This window comes from Dermacentor silvarum, chromosome 1, assembly GCF_013339745.2.
Source record: "Dermacentor silvarum isolate Dsil-2018 chromosome 1, BIME_Dsil_1.4, whole genome shotgun sequence".
Classification (NCBI taxonomy): Eukaryota; Metazoa; Arthropoda; class Arachnida; order Ixodida; family Ixodidae; genus Dermacentor; species Dermacentor silvarum.
In genome coordinates, this window is record NC_051154.1 from 233,728,681 (window position 1) to 233,751,942 (window position 23,262).

Consider the following 23,262-nt stretch of genomic DNA (forward strand, 5'->3'; position numbering starts at 1 on the left):
TGCGACACCCCAGATGCAACACAACCTATGGCAGAGTGAACGTCTTTAACAGTAATGAACTGCTGGCGATTAGTTAGTAAGGCCTCTATCGAGCGAACAACATTGCAATTTCACAACATCATTCCCAAGTGCATTAATAGTTTCTGATGACTAACCGTATCAAATACCTATTTAAAATATAGTTAAGTGATATCAATCTGTCTTATTCTATCAAACACTTCACTGAGAAAGTGTGTAGTTTCTACAAGTTGTGTCACCGTTGACAAGCCATTACGAAATCCGTGCTGAAGCTCACTGAAAAACTTGTTGCGGGAAAGACATTCCCTTATATATTTGGATACTGTGTTGAAACACTTTGCAGGATGTTGACGTTAAGGCACTTTTCCTATAGTTACGAACTAATTTAGCAACGCCATAACATATATTCTCAACGTGAGTTTCCTTATGTACCGGGAGGGTATGTCACAGTCACAAATGCATAAGTAGCGAACCCCCACAGCCATGTCAGGGAGGTTGCAAGGGAATTTCCGGTTCGTGCAGCAGATTCCGAGGCCGATACCATCTGCTGCAAAGGAGCCGGTACATACAGGTACAGCGGTGAGCACTGTTAGGGTGAACACGCGAGCGCGTGGCCGACGGCACTATCAGCGCCGCGTAACAGCCATCGTTGGAAACATTGCACATGCGCAGCATGTGCTTTGCGAAACACTCTTTCCACCGCGCGCATCACGTCATCGATACGCTTGTTCGTCGTCTGCTAGCCGCATTTTTGTTCGCTGAGCTGATACCTTCTGCATTTCAAGGTCCATCTGGATTGAAGATTGGCGCGTGAAGGAAAAAAGTGAGTGTAAGAGGGATAATTATTAAACTTTTTATTCAAGAAAATTGCACTTTTGCAATTCAAGTTAAACAAGACCATGAGAACAAATATAAAAACATGAGCAAATCTAATAGCGAGTCATGTGACCACTTACAGCAACGACTGCAGCTATTCTGGACGGTAACGAGTCGTAAAGTGATCGAACATATTCCCGATCGGCTTTCAGCCTTTCCCACTCGTTGCTGACTTGCGCCCACAACTGGTCCGAAGTCGCGGAATAAAGGGGCTTCCTTGCCAAAGAAGCTTTCAGACGGCCCCACACGTTTTCTATCACATTCAGGTCCGCTCCTTTCGGAGGCCATTCCCGTAGCTTCATGTGCTGCTCCGCCTGGAACTCCTTGACAGCCCGCGCCGTGTGTATCAGTAACCGGTCCCGTTGGAACAGGTAATCGCCGTCTGGGAATAAACTGCTCGCATATGGCAACAGCACATTGTTCAAAATGTTGCAGTATTGTTCCGACGATAAGTGTCCACGTATACGTTGCAGGGGCCCTAAATAATATCTTGAAACAGCACCCCACACGTTCACACTCGATCTCCCACTGGCAGAAACACCTTGCACGTTGTCCGGGTCGTTCCTGCGTGGCATTGTGACGTTAACTAAAACAATTGCTTTTCAAAGCAGGAAGTTTGCCTCACCGTGTGCCTGGTAGTCTCCAAACACGCAATCTTTGGTCTTGTCGCGTCGAAAACGTCGACTCATCCGAAAAGATGACGCGACCCCACTCTTCTGATGTCCATGCTTCGTGCAGCTCAGCGAACTGCCGTCGTGCGTCCTTGTTTGCCGCCGTTAGTAGTGGCTTCTGCGCTGCGACGCGACTGCGAAGGCCCGCAGTACGCAGGCGACGTCGAACAGTGGTGTCCGAAACGTCCAAATCCAAGTCCTCGCGTATTGCTGGGGCTGGCAAGAAAGGGTTACGAGCAGCAGCTGCAACTATGAGGGCGTCTTCATCGTCTGTGGTAGCTTTAGGGCGGGGCGCGCGGGGTGCATCATGAAGGCGACCTTCATACTTGTAAGCTTGAATTATCCTGTTCACAGTCTTCAGGGGCCTATTAACTAAAGCGCCATTATACCGCTGGGAATAACCTTTCAGGGAAAGATCGACAATTGAGCGCCGTTCATCATCGGGAACCCTAGCCATAGTACGATCTGGCGACAGAGTGAACGGCTGCGAAAGATGTTTGGTTGTTTTATATACGGCGTTGCATGCACAACAACTTTGAAGGGAACGAATAGACACGCCCCCATAGATATACAAGTTTTTTTGTCTTGTTCTGTTCAAGCACAGATGTTTAAAGAAATCTTAAAATGCAGGATGCATGGGCTTAGAAAACAAAAATGCGGCTAGCAGACGACGAACAAGTGCATTCATGACGTCATGCGCGCGGTGGAACAATTATTTCGCGGAAGGCGTGATGCGCATGCGCAATGTTTCCAGTGATGACCGTAACGGGGCGCTGACAGTGCCGTCGGCCATGCGCTCGCGTGTTCACCCTAACAGTGCTCACCGCTGTACATTGAGAACGCAGAGTAGGCGGCGAGAAGCTACAAGACATGCTCATGAAAAGAACCAAGAAGGCGCGTTATCTATCTGTGAATGTAAAAAAATGTGGTTGATCCCTCTTATATAGGAATCGGTATAGAACACGAAAGTGAAACGTGTCTTCACAGAAGTAGTGTAATGTTTATTGCACATTGATATATAATGTCTATTGGTGTTTTGTGGCTAAAGCGCCCTTAGGCGTTGATGCACCCACGCTGACGCCTGGTGGCACGTCTCCTCCATCACGACTACCAACGTCGATGACCATGAGCAACCGTCGTGCATATGGAAGCTGCACTACGCTGCACACGCTAGCACAACGCGAAAGACGAAGCACGTAACTGACACACTAATACAACGCGCAAGACAAAGCACGTAACTGAATCGTCACCGAGTCAAATCAGCGCGTACAGCGCGTCGTAATTGCAGCCTCCGCGATCAACTTCAGAAACATTTTCAGAGCTAATTGCGGAGGCCACGCTCCGCTGTGCTGAGTACGGTGAACGCCACCTAGGTGGCGTTGGTAGTGCTTCTTGATGCCAGCGTCCCTTCGAATGCTGGCATCGAGGCGTCGTAGTGCTGAAACCACCGAAGCGTTCACTGTCGGTGCGCGTTAGTGTCATAATGCAGTACTTCTCTTTTCTGCTCGTAGGCGGCGGCACCGCCCCGAGCAAGAGCGCGGGTACACGGAGGAGTGTTAGATATATAAGGCGCGTCTGTGTAGCTCTCTGCAAATGCGTTTGTGGCGCAATGGGTTAAACGCTCGGCGATCTATCGTCGCGGACCGAGAGGTCGTGGGTTCGATTTCCAAATTTTGCATGTTTGTGGAACTTTTTCTTCTGGTTTCTTTCTTTGTATTATGTTCTATGACGTATTTCCGTGACGGAAATACGTCAGTGAAGTCTTGGTGGACCCCGGCATAAAACACTTTCGTGTTAAAAAAATATCTAGCTAATGCTATTACGTATACCCCATCGACGATATAGAAGAAGTCCGCTGATGATTTTTTCAGCTTTTTTTGTCACCTTTTCTTATCTTCATCAGCTATTTCCAGCTGATTCTTCTCACTGTCTCAATGCCCACGCTTTCAACAATATCGGTCCGCTCACTGCTCGCTATCAGCGCGTGCAGCAAGCTAAACGCTGGCGCAGCATGAACGTCGCGTAACGCAGCCAGAAGAGTGACGCGCAGTGGCAGTATTCTAGGCCGGTATAATGTAATAATTCTTTCTGCGTGATTTTAATCCTTTCTTATCATCCGCCGCATGGACCACTAACGAAGCGTGAAAAGCAATAGCATCGCAATAGAACTGTTACAGGACGCAGGATATCCTATAACCGCAAGTACGCAGATTTCAGATACTTAAAAGGCATTCCTTTGGCGTTCTGGGCTGATGATGGGTGAGGCCACGCTCCCAGGATCGTGACTTCAGTAAAAGTTCGAATGCCCAGTCGGCTCAAAGCGCGCCGGAGAGTCTGGTATGGTTTCTCGAAGCAGGAATAAAGGCAGGGTACGTGCTCTAAGGTTCTGTGGCATCTACACTACACTGGGCGCACGGGGACGAGTAAGTCGTTCCATTGCGATAGCAGAATGATTGATCTGCGGACCCACAGCCGACAAAGACATCAGTGCATTCTTTCTCAGGTTACACAAAAAAGGTCGTGTATATATATATATATATATATATATATATATATATATATATATATAGCTTATTTTACGAACCTTTGTGTTCGACCAAGGGAACCACAGGGCGAGAATGAAGAGTCCCGAAAGAGGACCCGATATGCTGTTGCAGATAACTATGGTCACCTGCAGAAGAATAGTAAAAGGTCACAGCAAAGCATTTAGCACAATCTGCTACCGCAATGCGCGGCCCCTGGGGCACATGCTAGGCTATGGTCGCACTATGCTATGCAGCGTGCAAGCGATGTTAAAACACTACAATTACAATGAAAATCATAAGTGTAAAATAGCCCTGGCGTATCGCAGCACTGTACATGTGTTCGGTGCTGTCAATGGCCAACAGTCATTCACGAAACACTCAAGTGTGAGCAAGTATGCGAGGTCTGTGGATCGAAGTATAGTTTCAGTTGTGAGATCGTTACAAAGCTGACACGTACAGGGCTCTACGAGAGACGTGAGGAACTCGGGATTAGTTTTGACCACCAGGGCATCTCTATCATACAGTTAAATTGTAATACACAAGCGTTTTTGCATTCCACGCACAAAAGAAAGCGCGCGTCGCGGAAGGGAATCGAATTCGTGACCTCGGGCTCAGCAGCATAATGCAGTAGTAGCTAAGCCAAGGTAGTGGCTTTTGCTGCGCAGTAGCAACTGCGCCCCTTGTGTAAACGAACAGGGACCTTCAATGTAGTACTAACACTGCAGATCTATAAAAGCACAAAAGGCTACCCGACTGACAAGCATGCATGCTTGTTCTTTCTCTCTCCCCCCCCCCCCCCCCCCCGCCTCTCCGTACCAAAGCGCACCAGTGTCATTATACCTCGAAAAATATACAATGGCGTAGCTATCGCTTGTAAATTATTCGCTAGTCTCTTAAAACTGTTTTAACTTCTGGTAAGGCAATGTGGCGAAAATGTATATCAGTAAAATAAAAAAGGTCAGCTCATGCTCTCACAAGAACTCGCGACAAATGGCCCGTTCGTGAGTATAGCGCACAACAGGTGACTATTAGCCATACTATGGTGCAATATAAAAAAAGAAAAAAAAAGGTTTCGAAACCTTTTTTTTTTTTCTTTTGTTATATCAAAAGTCGAAATTACGTGTTGTCTCACTGAACACTGACAGAGACAGCTGAGTGCTTTTTTTTTCTGTGTTGAGCGCTCTCCAAGACACGCGCAGCAGGCGTTGTGCGTAATTGCAGCTCCTTCCTGGGACACGCGTACCAAATGTGGTGTGTGCGCTCGGGACCGGCAGCTGAAGTGGTTGGACCGTCTGCTCTTATCGCCGCTTAGACGTCGCTCTGCAAATGAGTCGTAAATCCCGTGCGCTGACTAAAGGGCATTTGTAACACGCAACCCTTACGCCGTCATCTAGGGGACTCTGGAGGGATTGAATGACAACTATTAGTAACGCGTAGGCAAACTAACACAAATTATGCTTAGGGTTTTCTTTTTTAAACTAACATAAAAGAATTGCCTCAGCCTATATCATACATAAACTAACAGTCGCGATTCTTCAGCTGCTATTATAGTGAATATATATATATATATATATATATATATATATATATTGGTTTGGTTCCCTTGCGCTGTGCTGCTTTATTGTAAGACAAGCTGCGTAACGTGATATGGCAATAACCAGATATAACGAAAATGAGAATCATTTAGCAGCTTTCGCTGTAATGTTACGGCGGTCATAAACACAAGAGCGGGTGAGAGCTGGATGTGGCGAAGTGCCATTAAAGGGGTAGGTACGCAATGTATATGTCGGTAGTCGTGATGTCAATGCTGTACCGGAGATTTTGCCAGCGCAACCACGTGTACAGTATATTACATAGTCGCAGTGCGGTCGGTCTGGTTGTCTGCAGTTTTTTGTTATTAAAAAAAGTAAAGCTTACTTTTTTTTGTTTTAGTTACTTAGAGAGAAACAGAGAGAGGTTCTTCAATGGAAACCAGAGATGTTTGCATGGCGACCCGCCTGGCATGCTAATCCAAGTGAACGCCACAATAACTGAAATGCTGTGCACAAAGCTATAGACACATAACACACACAAAGCCCACAATGTGAAAACATAAAGTATCTCGTTGAGACCAGTGTGTCACAGAAGAGTTAAAAAACACCTTCGTAGCGCGAAACGCACCGGCGGTACTATGCCATGGGCCAAGTATACGTATCGTAGCTCAAGGCCTGATCGCTGATGGACATTCAGTGCGGTCATTAGAGTGGTCCTTTCTAGTGTGAAAAGGCTCCAATAGCACCGTTAAATTTAGAGTAGTTCATACTAAGAAGAAAGGTTGCGTTATTTTATGATGATATAAGGCACGAAGTCAAGGTTCACGCACGTTATCAATGTTCAACTTCGTAGCTGTCACTGTAAAATCTTCCCTGCTTCACTCAGCAGCTGTAGTGAGGAAGCTACTTCTCAGGATTTATTTCTATAGAGGCTGGGGAGCGAAAGAAAAAAATTTGCTTTGCTTAAGCACTTTGAAGGAGAAAAATTCCTTCACAAGGAACACAAGCCACCTCAAATTGATATGTCCTTGAAGCGGGAAAGTTGCGTCGTTAGTGTACTTACTCTGGCAGCTGTTCCCAGGTACGGAAGCAGGGTGGCAAACGCGGTCATGACGACGCCGCTCGCTAGAGCTGGGGATAGATGTGCCGCTGTTAGTCGCTAAATTGTGGCATGACAAAACCACGCCAGTCCAATAATTTTTTTCGTCATTTTTGTTTTTCACCATGGGTAAAAAGGACACCAGAGAGCAAAATTCATGGTGGAGTTTTGCGCTACGCATAAACGGCTTTAGGGGAAAAGTGCGAAAGAAAGAGCGTTCTTCTCTGCACATTTTTTTTTTTTCTAAAGCAATTCATGCACTGCTCAAAATCACGATTAAGAGAGCTTCATGTTGGGCAAGTTGGTATCTGTTCATCATAACTATACTAAGGCGCCAAAAACACACAGCACACAAGAGATGACAACGGGACAGAGTGCCACTCACAACTGCATTATTTTACGGAAGACACACACACACACACTCTTCTTCTTTCTGGGGTTTTACGGGCCAAAACCAGTTCTGATTATGAGGCACGCCGTAGTGGAGGGCTCCGGATTAAGTTTGACCGCCTGGGCTTCTTTAACGTGCACTACAACGCAAGCACATGGGCGTTTTTGCATTTCACCTCCATCGAAATGCGGCCGCCGCGGCCGGGATTCGATCCCGCGACCCCGTGCTCAGCAGCGCAACGCCTTAGCTGACTGAGCCACCCCGGTGAATACGTACGTACACACACACACACATACACACACAAAAAAAGACAACAGGACAGAGCGCCACTCATAACTGCGTAATTTTACGGAAGACACATACATATATACCGTTAGTCGGCGTCTGCGCAACAAGCACATTCATTCAAGCATCAAGTGTGGTATGATAAGGAACGCTCAAAAATTTTTTTCTCGGCCTTGTATAAGGATATGGAAATCTGACTAACGCACAAGCTACCTTTCTTGCTGATATAGAATGCTTCCATAATTTACCTGGCTTTCGTGTCTTTACTTCTGGCAAGAATCCGCGCATCAAAAAAGCATAGCCCACAGGAACGCGAGGGGCAGTTTCTAATATGCTTAGGCAAATTTGGGCTCTCTTTATTTTTCTCAACGTTTCATTCGTGTTTTCTGATACGCTCATTTACACAGCGCCCGGTTTGTCCTATATAGGAACAACCACAGGAGTGGGGAATTTCATAAACTACCCCTTCGGCACATCTCATCAACGGTCGTCCATGCTTAGTTCCGCAGCCTGTTTCTTTTTCTTTTTCCTTTCCTTTTCCTATGCGAAGCAAAGGCCTCCGAGCTTTTTAGGAGCTGTAAAGACGAGCGGAACACCATGCCTGCTCGCAGCCTTCTTCAAATTATGGGTCAACTTGTGCACATACGGCACAGCCACCGGTCTCACCTCTTCTCGAGTAACCTCTGCCCCAGCTCTCACTGCCCTTCTCTTCATTTTTTGCAAGAGGCTTTCGGCGACGCTAGTCACAAGCAAACCAGGGAACCCAGCGGAACCCAGCGGAAGCCAGCCTGGCCAATTGGTTTTCAAAACTCGACTGCATCCTGTGGATACATCATTACCTCAGCGCAGACTCATGGCAAAGTGAAGGAATTCCTCTTTTTACTAGTTTTGAATAGGAGGAATCATAAGGCAGAAGCCCTTTCTTTGCACGCGGAACATAGCCCCAACAGAGCCGATCTGTACAGAACTCAATGTTCAGATCTAAAAACTAAAAAAACCCTCAGGCAGTTCCCTCGTAAAATCCAAGCCTTTTCCATGCAGTCTAAATATAGGGATAAAACATCGCCCACAGCTTCTGTGAAGTTCAAACTTTCGTCCTTGGTTAAAATAATAAAAAATTATCTACATATCTAAAAAATTTAAAACCTTGTTAGCTGGTAAAACCTGGTGCAATACTTAGTCCATTTGTGAAAGAAATATATTGCATAGCACTGGTGAAACACAGGATAAAATGCAGCTACCTGCTTTCTGCAGAAAAAACAACTCGTCAAATGTTATAAAGGTGGACTCTAAGTAAAACTTTAAAATGGTTAAAAAGTCATTATTAAAGATACCAGCAGAGTTCTGAAAAGAAACAGGGTCATTTCATTCAATACACTCCATGACTGCAGTAAATAAGGCCTTATGAGGAACGAAATAAAATAAGTCAACAACATCCACGGAAAATGCATGACCAACATCACTGTCAGTTTTCGAAAATTCACACACTTCATCGGACCGTTTCGTTAAAAACGGATCTTCTATATCAACATTACTCAAATGTTTCAACAACTAAAGGCTAAGCTGCTTCTGCCACGATCCCTTTTCAGTAACTATTGTTCTGAAAGGCAAGCCTTCCTTGTGCGTTTTCACCGAAAAGCACACTTTCAGCGTGTTATTTTTGCTTTTGTTGACTCCTTTAGCAAGGTTAACCAAACCCAGACGCTCACACAGGACAACTGTTCTATTTTTCCAAGAAGTTATTATCTGACATAACAACAAACCCACCCTACATGCATACATACATACATACATACATCTTTTCTTCTTTCTGGGTTTTTACGTGCCAAAACCAGTTCTGATTATGAGGCACGCCGTAGTGGAGGGCTCCGGAATAATTTCGACCACCTGGGGTTCTTAAACGTGCACTACAACGCAAGCACAGGGGCGTTTTTGCATTTCGCCTCCACCGAAATGCGGCCGCCGGGGCCGGGATTTGATCCCGCGACCTCGTGCTCAGCAGAGCAACGCCTTAGCTGACTGAGCCCACCCCGGCGGGTGACATACATACATACATACATACATACATACATACATACATACATACATACATACATACATACATACATACATACATACATACATACATACATACATACATACATACATACATACATATTAAGCTGTGAAAATACAATTTTATTCACGATGGTACATTGTTCTTGTTTGTAAACTCAAACTCAGGTAACGTTGCATGGTACAAGAAGCTCCAAATCCCAATTCCACGTGTACTCACCCAGGATGCAAATGACGTAGCTTGAACGTTTTGTCGCCGTGGGGAAGTACGGCGTTATCACGTCAACATAAAATATAGCAGCGTGAGAATTTATGATCGACGACACAGTGCTGGAAACAATAAAGCAAAACAGATCATGACTGCGTGATCCAACCACAAACCAATTGAGACTGCGTGATCTCATTCCCGTGAAAACCCTGTTGCATTTACTCCAGCCGAATGTTTTCTGCACCATGCACCCTTTTTGCTTAAAGTTAGCTTGCAAACATCACGAAGCAGATGGGAACTTCTCACATATTAACTCTAGACCTACTTCTTAGCAGAAATGGAATCTATTTTGAAGCTTAGAGTGCTGGGTAACCGTACGCTGGTTTCGCCACTTTTATTAAGTCATAGCATGCTTCAGGTTTCGAAGACTTGCGCGTATGCGGAACTGTGCGCAGAACGAGACTTCTGTTAACTTCGACTTAACTTGAAAGCAATGAATTAGTCCTCGTGTAACGTATGTATTTTTTAATTAATTAATCAATTAAATTGGGTTTTACGTGTCAAAACCACGGTCTGATTATGAGGCACGCCGTAGTGGGGGACTCCGGAAATTTGGACCGCCTGGGGTTCTTTAACGTGCACCTAAATCTAAGTACACGGGTGTTTTCGCATTTCGCCCCCATCTAAATGCGGCCGCCGTGGCCGGGATTCGATCCCGCGACCTCGTGCTCAACAGCCCAACACCATAGCCACTGAGCAACCACGGGGGGTTGTATTTTTTTTTTCCTTTTCATGCGTGTGTATAAGCGCATGTATGTGCGTGTGCACGTTGCAGGTTCATGTTACGGCCCATTCCTTTGCCAAAAGTAATACGCCGAGATTTTCTTCATTTAAGATTGCACCGGCATTTTAAGGGGCCCAAAGTATACGCAAGCAAAACAAGTTCACGATTCACACGCGCGCATGCACACAACTACACACGCATGCACGCACGCAGGCACATTTAATCAGGCAGTGAACAGGCATCCCATGTTATACACTACATCGTATATAAGTGTACAAAACCGGAGCACACGCACGTATGCACTGATTCTTGGGTGACAGTGAAGTAAAGCGAAATAAGTTGTGTGAATCGGCAGAGCTATGACGTCGCGCTGCTGGCTCCGTGGCTATGACGTCGCGCTGCGAAGCACGATGTCGCGGGTTCGATTCCAGCCGCAGCGGCCGCATTTCGATGGGGGCGAAATGTAAAAACGCCCGTCTGCTTGCGTTGTAGTGTACGTTAAAGAACCCCAGGTTGTCGAAATTCATCCGGAGCCCTCCACTACGGTGTGCCTCATAATCAGAACTGGTTTTGGCACGTGAAATTCCAGAAAAGAAGAAGGACTTAGATTTGGGTGCATGTTTAAAAGCCTATGTGGACAAATTCAGAAGGATTCACCCACTATACGGCGTGCCTCGTGATCAGGTCGTGGTTCTGGCACGTAAAACGCCATAATTTAAATAATTTTCAAAAATAAATTGAGTAATAGGCTAGCATGGAAGAAGCGTCAAAACAGGTCAGTCTCTCAGATCAACTCACGGGCACCCTCTTGAGAGCACATGATGGGGCTGTGTACACGGCGGTACACGCGACGTGTAGAAAACTTGTACAAACGCTGATGGCTGAACACACACACCGATTCAATTACCGTCCAACTGTTTCTCTAAGTGCTTCCCATTTATCATGGGTACATTGTTTTACAATAACCTAGACTAATTCAAATATGGTACTCCGATAACCACATACATAGTTCAACTTTTCTTTTGCCTAGTTAAATTAAATTATGGGGTTTTACGTGCCAAAACCAGTTCTGATTATGAGGCACGCCGTAGTGGGGGACTCCGGAAATTTGGACCACCTGGGGTTCTTTAACTTGCACCTAAATCTAAGTACACGGGTGTTTTCGCATTTCGCCCCCATCGAAATGCGGCCGCCGTGGCCGGGATTCGATCCCGCGACCTCGTGCTCAGCAGCCCAACACCATAGCCACTGAGCAACCACGGCGGGTCCTTTTGCCTAGTGATTGGCTTCATAAGTTGTCTGGCGGTCAACAAACTGCTTGATTGTTCATATATAGAGCGGTTTCTTACGACGCGTTGAGCAACAAAAAGTTCAGGCATTCCCGCTTACGAACTGGCAAGATATTTCGCAGTCATCTGATCTCTTTATATAGGCGCCCTTTTTCTATACAAAAAAGCTTGGAGCCTGGTCGTGCTTCAACAAGCAGAGGTTAACTCTCAAGTCTCTACGGAATTTTCTCGGGGACAATCACTTGATAAATTTGTTGTGGACAGTAGTTTTTATGCATTATTTAGTTCTTCTATGTCCCTATGAACTGTTCGGGCTTGTGTTGTTCTTGTAGTCGGTGATTGTCAAACAATGTAACCCATGACAAACGGGAAAGGCTTAGAGAGGCAGTTGGACGGTAATTGAATCGGTGTATCCGTGGACTTGCTCTATCTGTATTTTGCTATTTTGTTATAGACTTTTCAGTGTTCGGTATTTTCATTATCTTTCTTGTTTTTATTGTTTTTCATAGCTATAATGTTTGAATAGCCCGCTCTTTTTGTGGTCAAAGTTCACATGTTTAATAACTAATAAAGAGGAAGTAGTGAAGCGCCTATAGACTTACCTAGTCGCTGCCCCAGTGACACCGGCAAGAAAGACGCCACGCAATCCGACCAATCCGGAAAGATTCTCGTTGATGTGGTAGGGCACAATCTTAAAATAAATGAAGATAAATAAATGCACAAATTTGCAGAATGACGGATGTCTTGGCTTGCGTATTCGTAGGCAGTGAGGAAAGTACTTCTTGCTAGTTACAAAGAAAAATCCATGTTGCGTTCACGTAGGGGACATCAACAACGTATTAAACAGCGGCTAAAAATAAAACGCAATAGCGTAGAAAATATGGGCAGCTTTTTGAAATAACAGCAATAGTTTATCGCACCTCACTTTGGCAATCTGGATAATATTTTTGACCAGGCGCGCTGGCTCATGGAGCTATGTCGTTCTGTTGCTGTTCACCCAAGTTGCGGGTTTGATTCCCTGCCATGGCAGTGGGCATAGCGATGCGGGCAGAATGCAAATAGGCTCGTGTACCGTGCTTTGGGTGCGTGGTAAAGGAAGCCCTTCGGGTAGTTAAAATAATGCCGGAGCACTCCAGCATGGTGGCTCCCAAAACATGTGCCTGCTTTTGGGACGTTAAACACCGCCTGCCAATATGTTCTGTAGTTAGCTTTCTTTATATGTAGGCTTTTGAAAAATCAACTCGTGGTTAACTTCAAGATGGCATATACGTGCTATATAAATGTGTTTTTTCGAGCGTGAAAGAAGGCCCGCAAATACACGCAAAGGGCCTCGAGTGGCCAGCCGCGCGGCCATTTCACGTGTATTCGCCGGCTTTTTCACGCTCGGAAAAACACTTTTATGCAGCCCGTATAGAGCCATAGAAAGCTGTATCGGGTGTTTTTCATGTTTCTCTACAATTTTCCCGTAGACACTTTTCATCTAATTATTACATTTGAGAAGTTGATTAATTAATTAGGACTAATTATGTAATTAGGCGGAATGCAAAAGATAATCTGAGTATCTCCAAGCGACGGCAAACAACATTACCTTGGTTCTGTCCAGCTACGTGGCATATCCGTATTTCTAAATATTGGTGCATGATAGTTGGGACACCCTGTATATACAGGCACAGTTTTAGCCACACCCCAGCTTTATCAAAGTTGAGCTTTGCGCGGTTACCTGGCCGCGATCCGAGAAAAGCCGTGAATGACCTACAGAACTATGAGAGTCACTAGTGTATGGAGTGTACGGCAGTACCGATGGATGGCAGCACAGCATCCACGGCTATATAAGGGCTGAATAAACCCTGTTGGGCACTTGCCCGCCTGAAGAGTCGGCTGCTGTGTCATTCGCTCGCTCAACATGGTGTCAGAAGTGGGCGGGATCCACCTCGGCTGATCCCATGCTTGCGTCTTCGACACACGGCCTGGCCCCGCCACCGCCGCTCTCCAGTCGAAGAAGTCACCTTCCCTACGCCATGGCCACCGGTGAAGGCTCTGCCGGGACATCCGCTGTTTCGTCGGCCGCTCCGGGCGTTTCTACACGGCATGGCCCAGCTGCGTCCTCCGCCGGCGTTTGACTTTGACAATCCCAGCTCCTGGCCCACATGGCTGCTGCAGTACGAAGACTACTCATTCGCCACCGGACTCTACGCCGCTCCGACGGAGGTCCAGGTGCGCTCTATAATCTACTGCATGGGCCCACAATCCAGGGTTGTCCTCGCGTCCACCACGCCGGGAGAGGCGGACCTGAAGGACGTCGCCGCCGTGAAGAAGGCGTTCACCGACCACTTCGTCCACCCGCCGAATGAGATGTACGAGTCAGTACGCTTTCACCGCCGTACGCAGCAACCGGGTGAGACGGCCGACGCATTTACACTGCGCTCAAGACGATGGTCAAGCGCTGCAACTACTACTAGCCCGACGTCGAAGAGCAGCTCGTCCGAGACCGTTTTCTCGTGGGCTTGCTTGACCGCAAGCTCTCTCACCAGCTTTGTCGAAACTCAAGTTAGCTAGTTGCACGAAGCGCTCACGCACGTTCGCCAACACGAAGACACTGATAACGAGCGCAAGGCTCGTGACCGCCTAAAGAATCTTAAGACTCCATAAAGACTGAAATCGCTCTGGAAACGGGACAGACTGGATTTAAGAGTTTTGTGCAAGCGGGCTAAGGGTGCAGCGTTTTGGAGACCATGCTGCCGTCAACCACTCCAACTCGTCCCTGGGAAGAGGTGGGCGTCGATCTTTTTCATCTGAACGGCCAGGACTACGTCCTTCTTGGTGGATTACCGGCCATGCTTTCCGCAAGTCATCAGTCTGCGCTCGACAACAGCACCTGCTGTCATCAACGCTATCAAGAGCGTCTTCGCGCCCAATGGGATCCCGAGACTGGTGCGCAGTGAAAACGGTCCTCAGTTTGCTGCAAGAGAGTTCTCCGCCTTCGCCGAGTCCTACGGCTTCCGCCACGTCACAAGCAGCCCCCGTTTTCCACAGTCGAACGAGGAGTTGGAACGGATGGTGAGGATGGTGAAGGACCTGCTGCGGAAGGCACATGAACCCTACCTGGTGCTTCTGGCATACCGGGACACCCATGGGGTAAACGGAGTGAGCCCTGCTCAGCTGCTCATGGGCAGGCGCCTACAGACCCGGGTACCGAAGACGTCGCACCAGCTGGAGTCAGCCTGGCCCCCGTCGGTACCATTCGCCTGGCGTGACCAAGACAACTGGAGGCGCCAAGCATCCAACTTCAACCGAAGACACGCGGCTCGCACACTACGGCCTCTTCAGGCCGGCGAGCGGGACTGGGTACGGGACGTCAACTCTCCCGTGACCGTCATGGGGCCAGCTCAACGCCCCCGCTCCTACGTGGTGGAGACTCCGACGGGTATACTCCAGTGCAACCGGATGCACCTGGCACCAACGACGGGACGTCCTGCGGAATGCACTACCAGCCCACCTGGAACTCCCGCGGCGGCACAGACCGCCATGTCCACAGCAACGCCGAGAGCTGCTCGAGCAGCCGAAGACCGGAGAACCGCATCGCCTCGAGAAAGCAACTCCACTGCAGAGGTACCCCGCGGTTCTACTTCTACGCCACGCGTCTCAAGGTACGGCAGAAAGAACCACAGGCCGAGAAGGGTCGACCTTAGATGAACGCTTTCTTCCGGTGTACGAGGGCATGGCATGGCAAGAACTTAATTTTGGTCCAGAGAAACTAGGGCCGGAGGACAAAAGCCTCCAGGCTAAGTCGGTGGCTCCGCCCACGTATGCACCGGTAGGCCGGAGTACGAGTTCCTCTGTTTTATTGTTTGGTTTTACCGAAGGGAGGATGTAGTGTACTCGTCAGTACCGCTGGATGGCAGCACAGCATCCACGGCTATATAAGGGCTGAATAAACCCTGTTGGGCACTTGCCTGCCTGAAGAGTCGGCTGCTGTGTCATTCGCTCACTCGACAATGGGCACGCCGAGGATCGGCACCACGAGACGAGATGAATTAATAGTTGGAGCAACCACGTAAGTATCAGAGCAAATACATAATGCATCACATATAGTATGCATGCACGCGTCTGGATAATGTATACAGCAATGTCATTTCAGTTGTATTCCTTTTTGCGCTTCATCATTGGCCCGAGCGGCGCCTTGTTTATGTTGTCACTAGAATCGGCTACTGAAGAGCGTTGACTGGCAAGAATAAAAGTAGATGAAAGAAGTAGTTCCCTTATACAATTAGAATACAGCGCTGCAGTGTCAAGACAGTCAACGGGAACACGAGCACAGGCAATGAAGTGCTTCTATCAGCTAATTTATTATGAAAGAACATAGGGGAAGTGAACTCGTTAGCAGAAACGTTTCTGGTTGATAGAAGCGCTTCATCGTCTGTGCTTGTATTCACGTTGTGTGTCTGTCTTAACTCTGCAGCGCTGTATTCTATATTTTTGTATGCTATTCCAACTAGTCACAAAGCAAGCCATGGACTGGAAAGCTTCAACAGCTACTACCGAGCTCACTCCTTAATTGCTACAGTCTTTCTCGTGGACTTTGTACGTTAGGCGGTAATCTAACGCGTGAACATCGACTGACACCACCAGACTGTTAAACGTAAAGTACCTAGAATAGTACCGCACAGATACAAAAGGCAAATGGGCACTGCTTTTATACTTGATTATTTATCTACGTCTTGTTTAGCGTTATGAACATACGACTGCTCACCTGATCATATCTGGCGATAGCTCCGGCCAAAACTGGATCGCAGTCTCTGTGCCAGTAGACGAGTGACAGTGCCATAACTCCCACTACTAGGAGAAAGACACTGGCTAGTGCGCACCCTCTGTACGCTACCCTGAAATGCATCCACAGACAGCGAAATCACTGCAGAGCCACCTTGAGGAGAAATAACTAAAAAATACGGAAGCAGAAATTGGCTCTCGACGTCAACAAAGCATCAGTCTATTGCATGCACTAACTCTATGGCCTACAACGTCCATTCTTCTTTCCGGGGTTTTATGCGCCAAAACCAGTTCTGATTATGAGGCACGCCGTAGTGGAGGGCTCCGGATTAATTTTTACCAGCTGGGTTCTTTAACGTGTATTACAACGCAAGCACACGGGTGTTCTTGCATTTCGCCTCCATCGAAATGCGGCCGCCGGGGCAGGGATTCGATCCCGCGACCTCGTGCTCAGCAGCGCAACGCCTTAGCTGACTGAGCCACCCCGGCGGGACTACAGCGTTCATTCATTTCTTGCCAATTAATATAGCGCATGAAGCACAGCAGCTATCTGAGCATGCAAGTATTAGTGTGACATAGGCATACTAACAGCAACGGAACACAACAACGTGCACTCCTGCGCATATCTGAAAGGCAACCAATGGAAAGATCAAGTAAAAGATGGAAGCATTGTCGCGCAACCTTGCCACAAGAAAGTGCATCGGCGAAGTCAGGTTCCCAGGACACGGGATAAGGGGCCGTAAATCTTGACTCCTCTTTTTTAGAACACAGCTCTTAGGCGCCCGTTCCTGCGGCGAGCGTCAGCGTAACCGAGCGAACTAACGCAGCGGATGAAAGAGCGAACGCGGAGAAGAAAAGCGTATTGCAGTGCAAGACGCGCACTGCGGCGCCGATGGCTACGAGAAGGCGCCAGAGTAGCGGGCGTCGTCTGGGAGGTTATCTGCGGCGGCTGCTGTGAATCGCGCCTACGCGTCGCCCACGCGCTGCCTCTCGCGATCTCCAGGTTAGCGAGGCAGTCGCGCCACACATCGCTCCGTTTGCAAAGTTCCGCACGATAAAGATTGTCCGCGCCAGCCAATATATTGCGAAATGAAAGCACGCATAGAGTTGCGCTCAAATTTCACATTAGAAAGAATTGTAATCGTCGGTGAAATTTTTACAGCGAAGCTGTATACGCCTTAATTATAGAAGCGCCTACAAAGCGACCCTCGGGCTGCCATTCAGTACACCAACGGAGAGGCTCCTAGCGTTAGGTATCCATAACACCTATGCGGAACTCAGGGCAGCGGCACTCATTTCTCAGAGGGACCGTCTCAGTAAAGCCTCAGTGGGTAGGGAAATCCTCACCAGGATAGGAGCCCCGCCCCACCCCCAGCATCTCGACGAGGCGTTGGAGGACGTGCCGCCCGACGTTCGGGAACGAATCGCCGTGGCACCGGCGCCAAAAAACATGCACCACTACTACCACGAGGCCAGACATACCATCAAGATTCAAATGGCTCTGTAAACAATTCGGAACAGACTGCAGTGCCGTGTATGTCGACGCAGCCAGATACGATATGCACCGCCACGTAATCACAGCCGTAAACCAGGATTTGCAATTAATCACTAGCGCTTCCTTGTGAACCACCTCGGCTACGAAGGCCGAGGCCACGGCTACAGCCCTAGTATTACGGTTTCAGAAGCGTATGGGAGTGCCATCCATAATATTATCGGACTCGCAGGAAGCCTGCCGGCTCTTCATGGCCCGTAGAATACCTGCCGCAGCCTTAAGGCTGCTCGAACCCACACCGACCCAATGCCACAGGTTGATTTGGTGCATGGGCCATGCCGGGCTCGAGGGTAACGAGAGGGCGGACGTGTTAGCTAGCAAGTTTAGTACCCGAGCGGCGCTCTCTGACCCCCGATTGTCGCCCGTTCCAATTCTAGCCAAAGAGATTCTTGCTCACCAGCGTTTCACGCGCGAAAAGTATGGAACGCCTCACAAGTCCCTAAGCGGAGAAGAGGCGACTTACCTAAGAAGGATACAGACGGACGTATATCCGCATCTGTTAAAATTACGCGCTATAGATCCAGCACTTTACCCGGCTAAATTTCCGTGGTGCGGAGGTAGGCCGACACTCTACCACGTTTCGTAGGGATGCGCGTGGAAGCCGAGAGACCTGAACTCTAGTTTAGGCAATCATAGAATACTTAGTACGGAGCAGTGGGAGGCACAGCTTGCCAGTTCGGACCTGGGAGTGCAACTATCACTTCTAGATCAAGTCCGGCGGGCGGCGAAGGCCAGTGAATCCCTGGACGGAGGGCCCCACCCATAAGACTCTATGACCGATTCCCTTTTTTCCTTTTGAATAGTCTTTCATTCATTCATTCCACCAGCCAAGGAAATTTTCGTGTCGGCATAATCAAAAAACGCCCGGCTCAAAATTCAATACAAACAGCATATCTACTTTGAAATCAGGCATACAGCATACAACTCAGCACTCGTTTTCAAAATAAAAACCACAAAAGAAGCATCAAAACCACATGATGGATGATAAGGCGTGTGGGAACAATGGGAACACCCTCCGATGCATTCCGGTAAAATTAGGTTTGCAGTTGCTTCAAAAGGGGTTGACGTCATTAAAAACCCTCGTGAAACCAGTGTCTCTGGCTCCACTCTTTGTAGAGCCACGTGTGTGAATTCAAGTGGCGTCACAATGGATAATCGTTGTGGGTGTCATTTACAACGTTCCTTCCCGGTAAAGATTACGGTTGCGTAAGCTACTCCGAGTGAACTCAACAGCATAGAAGTGAACCCAACAGCATAGAAATCACGAAGTGACGTCACTACGGTCTAGCAACTCATTCAGTTCATTCCAGACTACCATGGGTAGACCACGGAAAGTAAAGACGCCAAAAGAACAGCGTGAATATAATGTCGTTGTGAATAATGGGTGTGGTTAAGTACATTTCAGTTATCTCTGGTTTCACTCTTTGTAGAGCCACGTGTGTGAATTCAAGTGACGTCACAATGGTAATCGTTGTGGATGTCGTTTACAGCTTCGCTGTCCAACCACCTTCACTGCGTGGATTGGAGCCAGTTTTTTTTTTTTCTATCTCTCTTGCTTTGTGTGTTCTATTATTTCTTAGTGAATGTTTCTCTACGTGCAATGTGAAGTGCAGTGTGTATCCAGCACCGAGCATGAGGGCTAAAATGTTCTTTCATGCATTTCTCTTAAAAGTTCAATGCTTAAAGACCGCTTAAAGGGCAACCCGTCATGGCATATCTAGAAAAAAAAAGTACTTAATTCATCCGCGACTGACACCCGAGCGCATCCACGCATACGTCCTGTAGTTTTCCACTACGTTATATAAATCGAAAATGCCGAATTACCATGCGTACCTTTGTAGCCTCGCTTTGGAGTCTAAGATAAGTTCATCAGCCTTAGAGTCGTACTATGGTCAGGCAATGCACGGACATTAGGAAGCTTTAGAAACAGCTTACCCAAGCGGCTTAGCATACACAAAAAAGCGGGTAGGCTGTATCGGGGACGCAGCCGCAGTGGGTTACGTGAAACTTCTTGTGCGTATTGCTTAGTGCGCATCGGCATGTACTGAAATGACGTAACCAAATACGCACGTGACATTTTTCACGCATTATAAAGCCTGCATGTTTAAATTGTAATACAGTTATTGGAGATCCTACGGTATACTCCTGCCATCATGCTCGCTCCCTAATCATAGTGGGCCCGCTGTGGTTAAAGGTAGTGGGCGCGAATTCCCATCCCTCTGTCTTGCTTAAGGAGTCTCCCCACGCCATTTCTTGACCCAACGTATCGAACGCGAGGGCATCCTAGCCGAGAAACCATCACATTCCTGCAATAAATTTCACATTTGTAAGCCGTATCTAACGTATACAGGTTTGAGCTTGATGAATTATACCTACTATGGCTGAGCGACCTCTCTCAGACGCGACCTCTCCCGCTCGTATCGACAAACGTATTGCCGAGTTGTGCCTATCTGAACACCTAGCGACAGGCCAAATTTAGCTCCGATTGCGTCATACGTGTCCCAACAACGGCGCCATCTGTGCACGCGACCAATGAATGATCGAGTAATGGCTTCTTTCCTCTACAATCCGATACCAAAGTAAGGCGCGTGGATATTGTACGGTTCCAAAGATAATGCTATAATGCTGCAATGTTCCAAAGCAATGATGCTACAACAAGTTTTCGTTTCAATGCAGTTTTAGCAGGCGGCCCGCTCTCACCGACTTTAACGCGTTTCACGTCTAAACGTGACGCCTGAACGTACAATCTGCAATCGTAGTTAATGTAGCCCCGAAAACCACAGCATAACGTCGTTTCGCGTCAAGCGGGCTTCTGTAAAATCCCTATATAGTAAAAGTACCGCCATCTACTCTTTCCTCCGCCGTCTCCTTTTGCTTGCGAAAGCAAGTCGACGGTGGCGGCCCTAGAAACATAGCTAATAGACTCACGGCGCTCGAGCCACGGCAGGTCACCCAGGAAGCAACCGTGTCTCAAATACAAACTCAGCTCAATGGGCTGCTACCTTCAAATTCTATAGCATTGGCCTCCGTAGCCGAATCCCTCCACAGTCATCGTCATGGCAGTACGCCTTAACGGGGCAGTGGTATGGCAGTGGAACTGCCGGAGTTACAGGGCTAAGCGCAGCAACCTCCAACTCCACCTACAGTCCCTGCCCACAAATCAAACACCCACAATCATAGCACTTCAGGAAACACAAGGGTCCGCGAAGCTCCTTAATTACACACCTTTCGAGACAGCCCATGCGACCTCCATCAGGGTAGCCACATTGGTACACCGAAATTATGCAGCTACGCTCCATCCACTTCAAATTCCGGACATTGATGGAGTGCTCGTAGAACTCCTTCCCCGACAGAGACACGACACCAGTCTTTTTGTGCTCAACATCTACAGGCCCCCCAAGGGCCCTGCGTCCCCGCTACTAACGGCGATACGCAAAACTTTAGACATCTGCGGAAGGAACCCATTAGTAATAGTGGGCGACTTCAACGCAAATCATACTAGCTGGGGATACAAAAAGAACTGCAGGAAAGGTACCACTCTATGGACATTCATCAAAATGAGGGGCTCTCGCTCCTCAATGATCTCAATTTTCCCAGAAGGATAGGCAACAGTGTCCAACATAACACAAACCCGGACCTTACTCTCACTAAGCACATACCCAATGCTACATGGCTCAACACGCTAAATTCATTGGGCAGTGACCACTTTATCCTCAGCATCTGTATCCCTACTCGCACGCTCTCTAAGACACAACGCCGCCAAGTCGCCATTACTGACTGGGACAGGTTTCGCAAGATTAGAGCAACCGCACCTGAAACCATCGATAATCTCGACACGTGGGTGCAGCAGCTGCTGGGAGACGCCACAAAGGTCACATCCCAGGTACCAACCACATCAGACTCAGAACTCGCAGACAGTACGCTGTTACACATGTGGGAGGCGCACAACAGTTTACAGAAACGCTTGCTAGCCAATAAGCACAATCGCAAACTCAAAACCAGAATCGCGGCCCTTGTCAAGGAAATAGAAGAGCACGCGACAAACCTAACACGCCAACAGTGGGGGCAGCTGTGCGAACGCATGAGTGTCAATTTGGGCCTAAATAACACGTGGTCATTCCTGCGATGCCTGCTAAACCCCGAAAACAACAAGATCCAACAGCGCAAGAGTATTTCGCAGTTGCTTCACAACAACCCTGCGGAAGACCAAGCACTGCTGGACTCTCTGCAAACCCAATATCTGGCGGACAGCACAAGGGTCCCCTTACCTCCTTATATCGGCCAGGACAACCCAGAACTGGGTGCAGACATCACTGTCTGAGAAGTCCGGGCAGCCTTACATAAGCTCAGAACCACATTTGCCCCAGGGGAGGATAAGATCACCAACAAAGCTCTTCGAAACCTTGATGACAGATCGATACAGGCGATCACCCAACTCTTTAACTCGCACTGAGCCGCAGGAACTCTCCCACCACAGTGGACTCATGCAAAGATCACATTTATTCCCAAGCCAGGCAAGCTGCTAGATTTCAAAAATCTACGGCCGATTTCACTCACCTGATGTCTCGGTAAGCTCTTCGAACATGTCATACTAGAAAGACTCCAACACCATATGCAAACGCCTAATCTCTTCCCTCACACAATGATTGGCTTTCGCGGGAATCTATCCACGCAAGATGTCATGCTTCAGCTCTCTGAAGAAGTCCTGCACCCCCGGCATGCGAAACGCACAAGAGCCATACTAGCACTTGACCTCACCAAGGCCTTTGACAATGTGGAACATACCGCAGTGCTGAAGGCCTTATCCGATGTACACGTAGGCGGGAGAACTCACGCCTATGTCACAGCTTTCCTACTGGCCAGGACTGCGGTCCTGACTGTGGGAAAGCTGACAACAAATAAGCTCCAGCTGGGTAGCAGAGGCACACCGCAAGGATCAGTGCTGTCGCCACTCCTCTTCAATCTCACTCTCATTCCCATGGCCAGACAGTTGGCGAACATTCCCAACCTCTCGCACTCCCTGTACGCAGACGATATTACCTTGTGGACCACCACAGGCAACACAGGCGACATGGAGGCTACCTTACAAGTAGGGGCCGATGTGGTGGCGGAGCGGGCTGCGGCAATAGGCCTCGCATGCTCCCCCACCAAGTCGGAACTTCTTGTTCTCCACCCTCCGAGGAGTCGCACAGACCCAACTACAGCCCCAA

At 48.1% G+C, this 23,262-nt stretch overlaps 1 protein-coding gene across 1 annotated transcript in view; it reads right to left on the reverse strand.

Moving 5' to 3' along the window:
* The window catches only part of LOC119437815 (sodium-dependent multivitamin transporter-like), a 52,446-nt gene that overhangs the window by 7,405 nt on the left and 21,779 nt on the right, over positions 1–23,262 (reverse strand). Inside the window, exons 8-12 of the mRNA XM_049660118.1 lie at positions 16,484–16,613; positions 12,336–12,424; positions 9,673–9,782; positions 6,686–6,753; positions 4,150–4,236 (exon numbers count right to left, since the gene is read on the reverse strand). Of these exons, the coding sequence (XP_049516075.1) occupies positions 4,150–4,236; positions 6,686–6,753; positions 9,673–9,782; positions 12,336–12,424; positions 16,484–16,613 (484 nt within the window). The remainder of the gene's footprint in view (positions 1–4,149; positions 4,237–6,685; positions 6,754–9,672; positions 9,783–12,335; positions 12,425–16,483; positions 16,614–23,262) is intronic.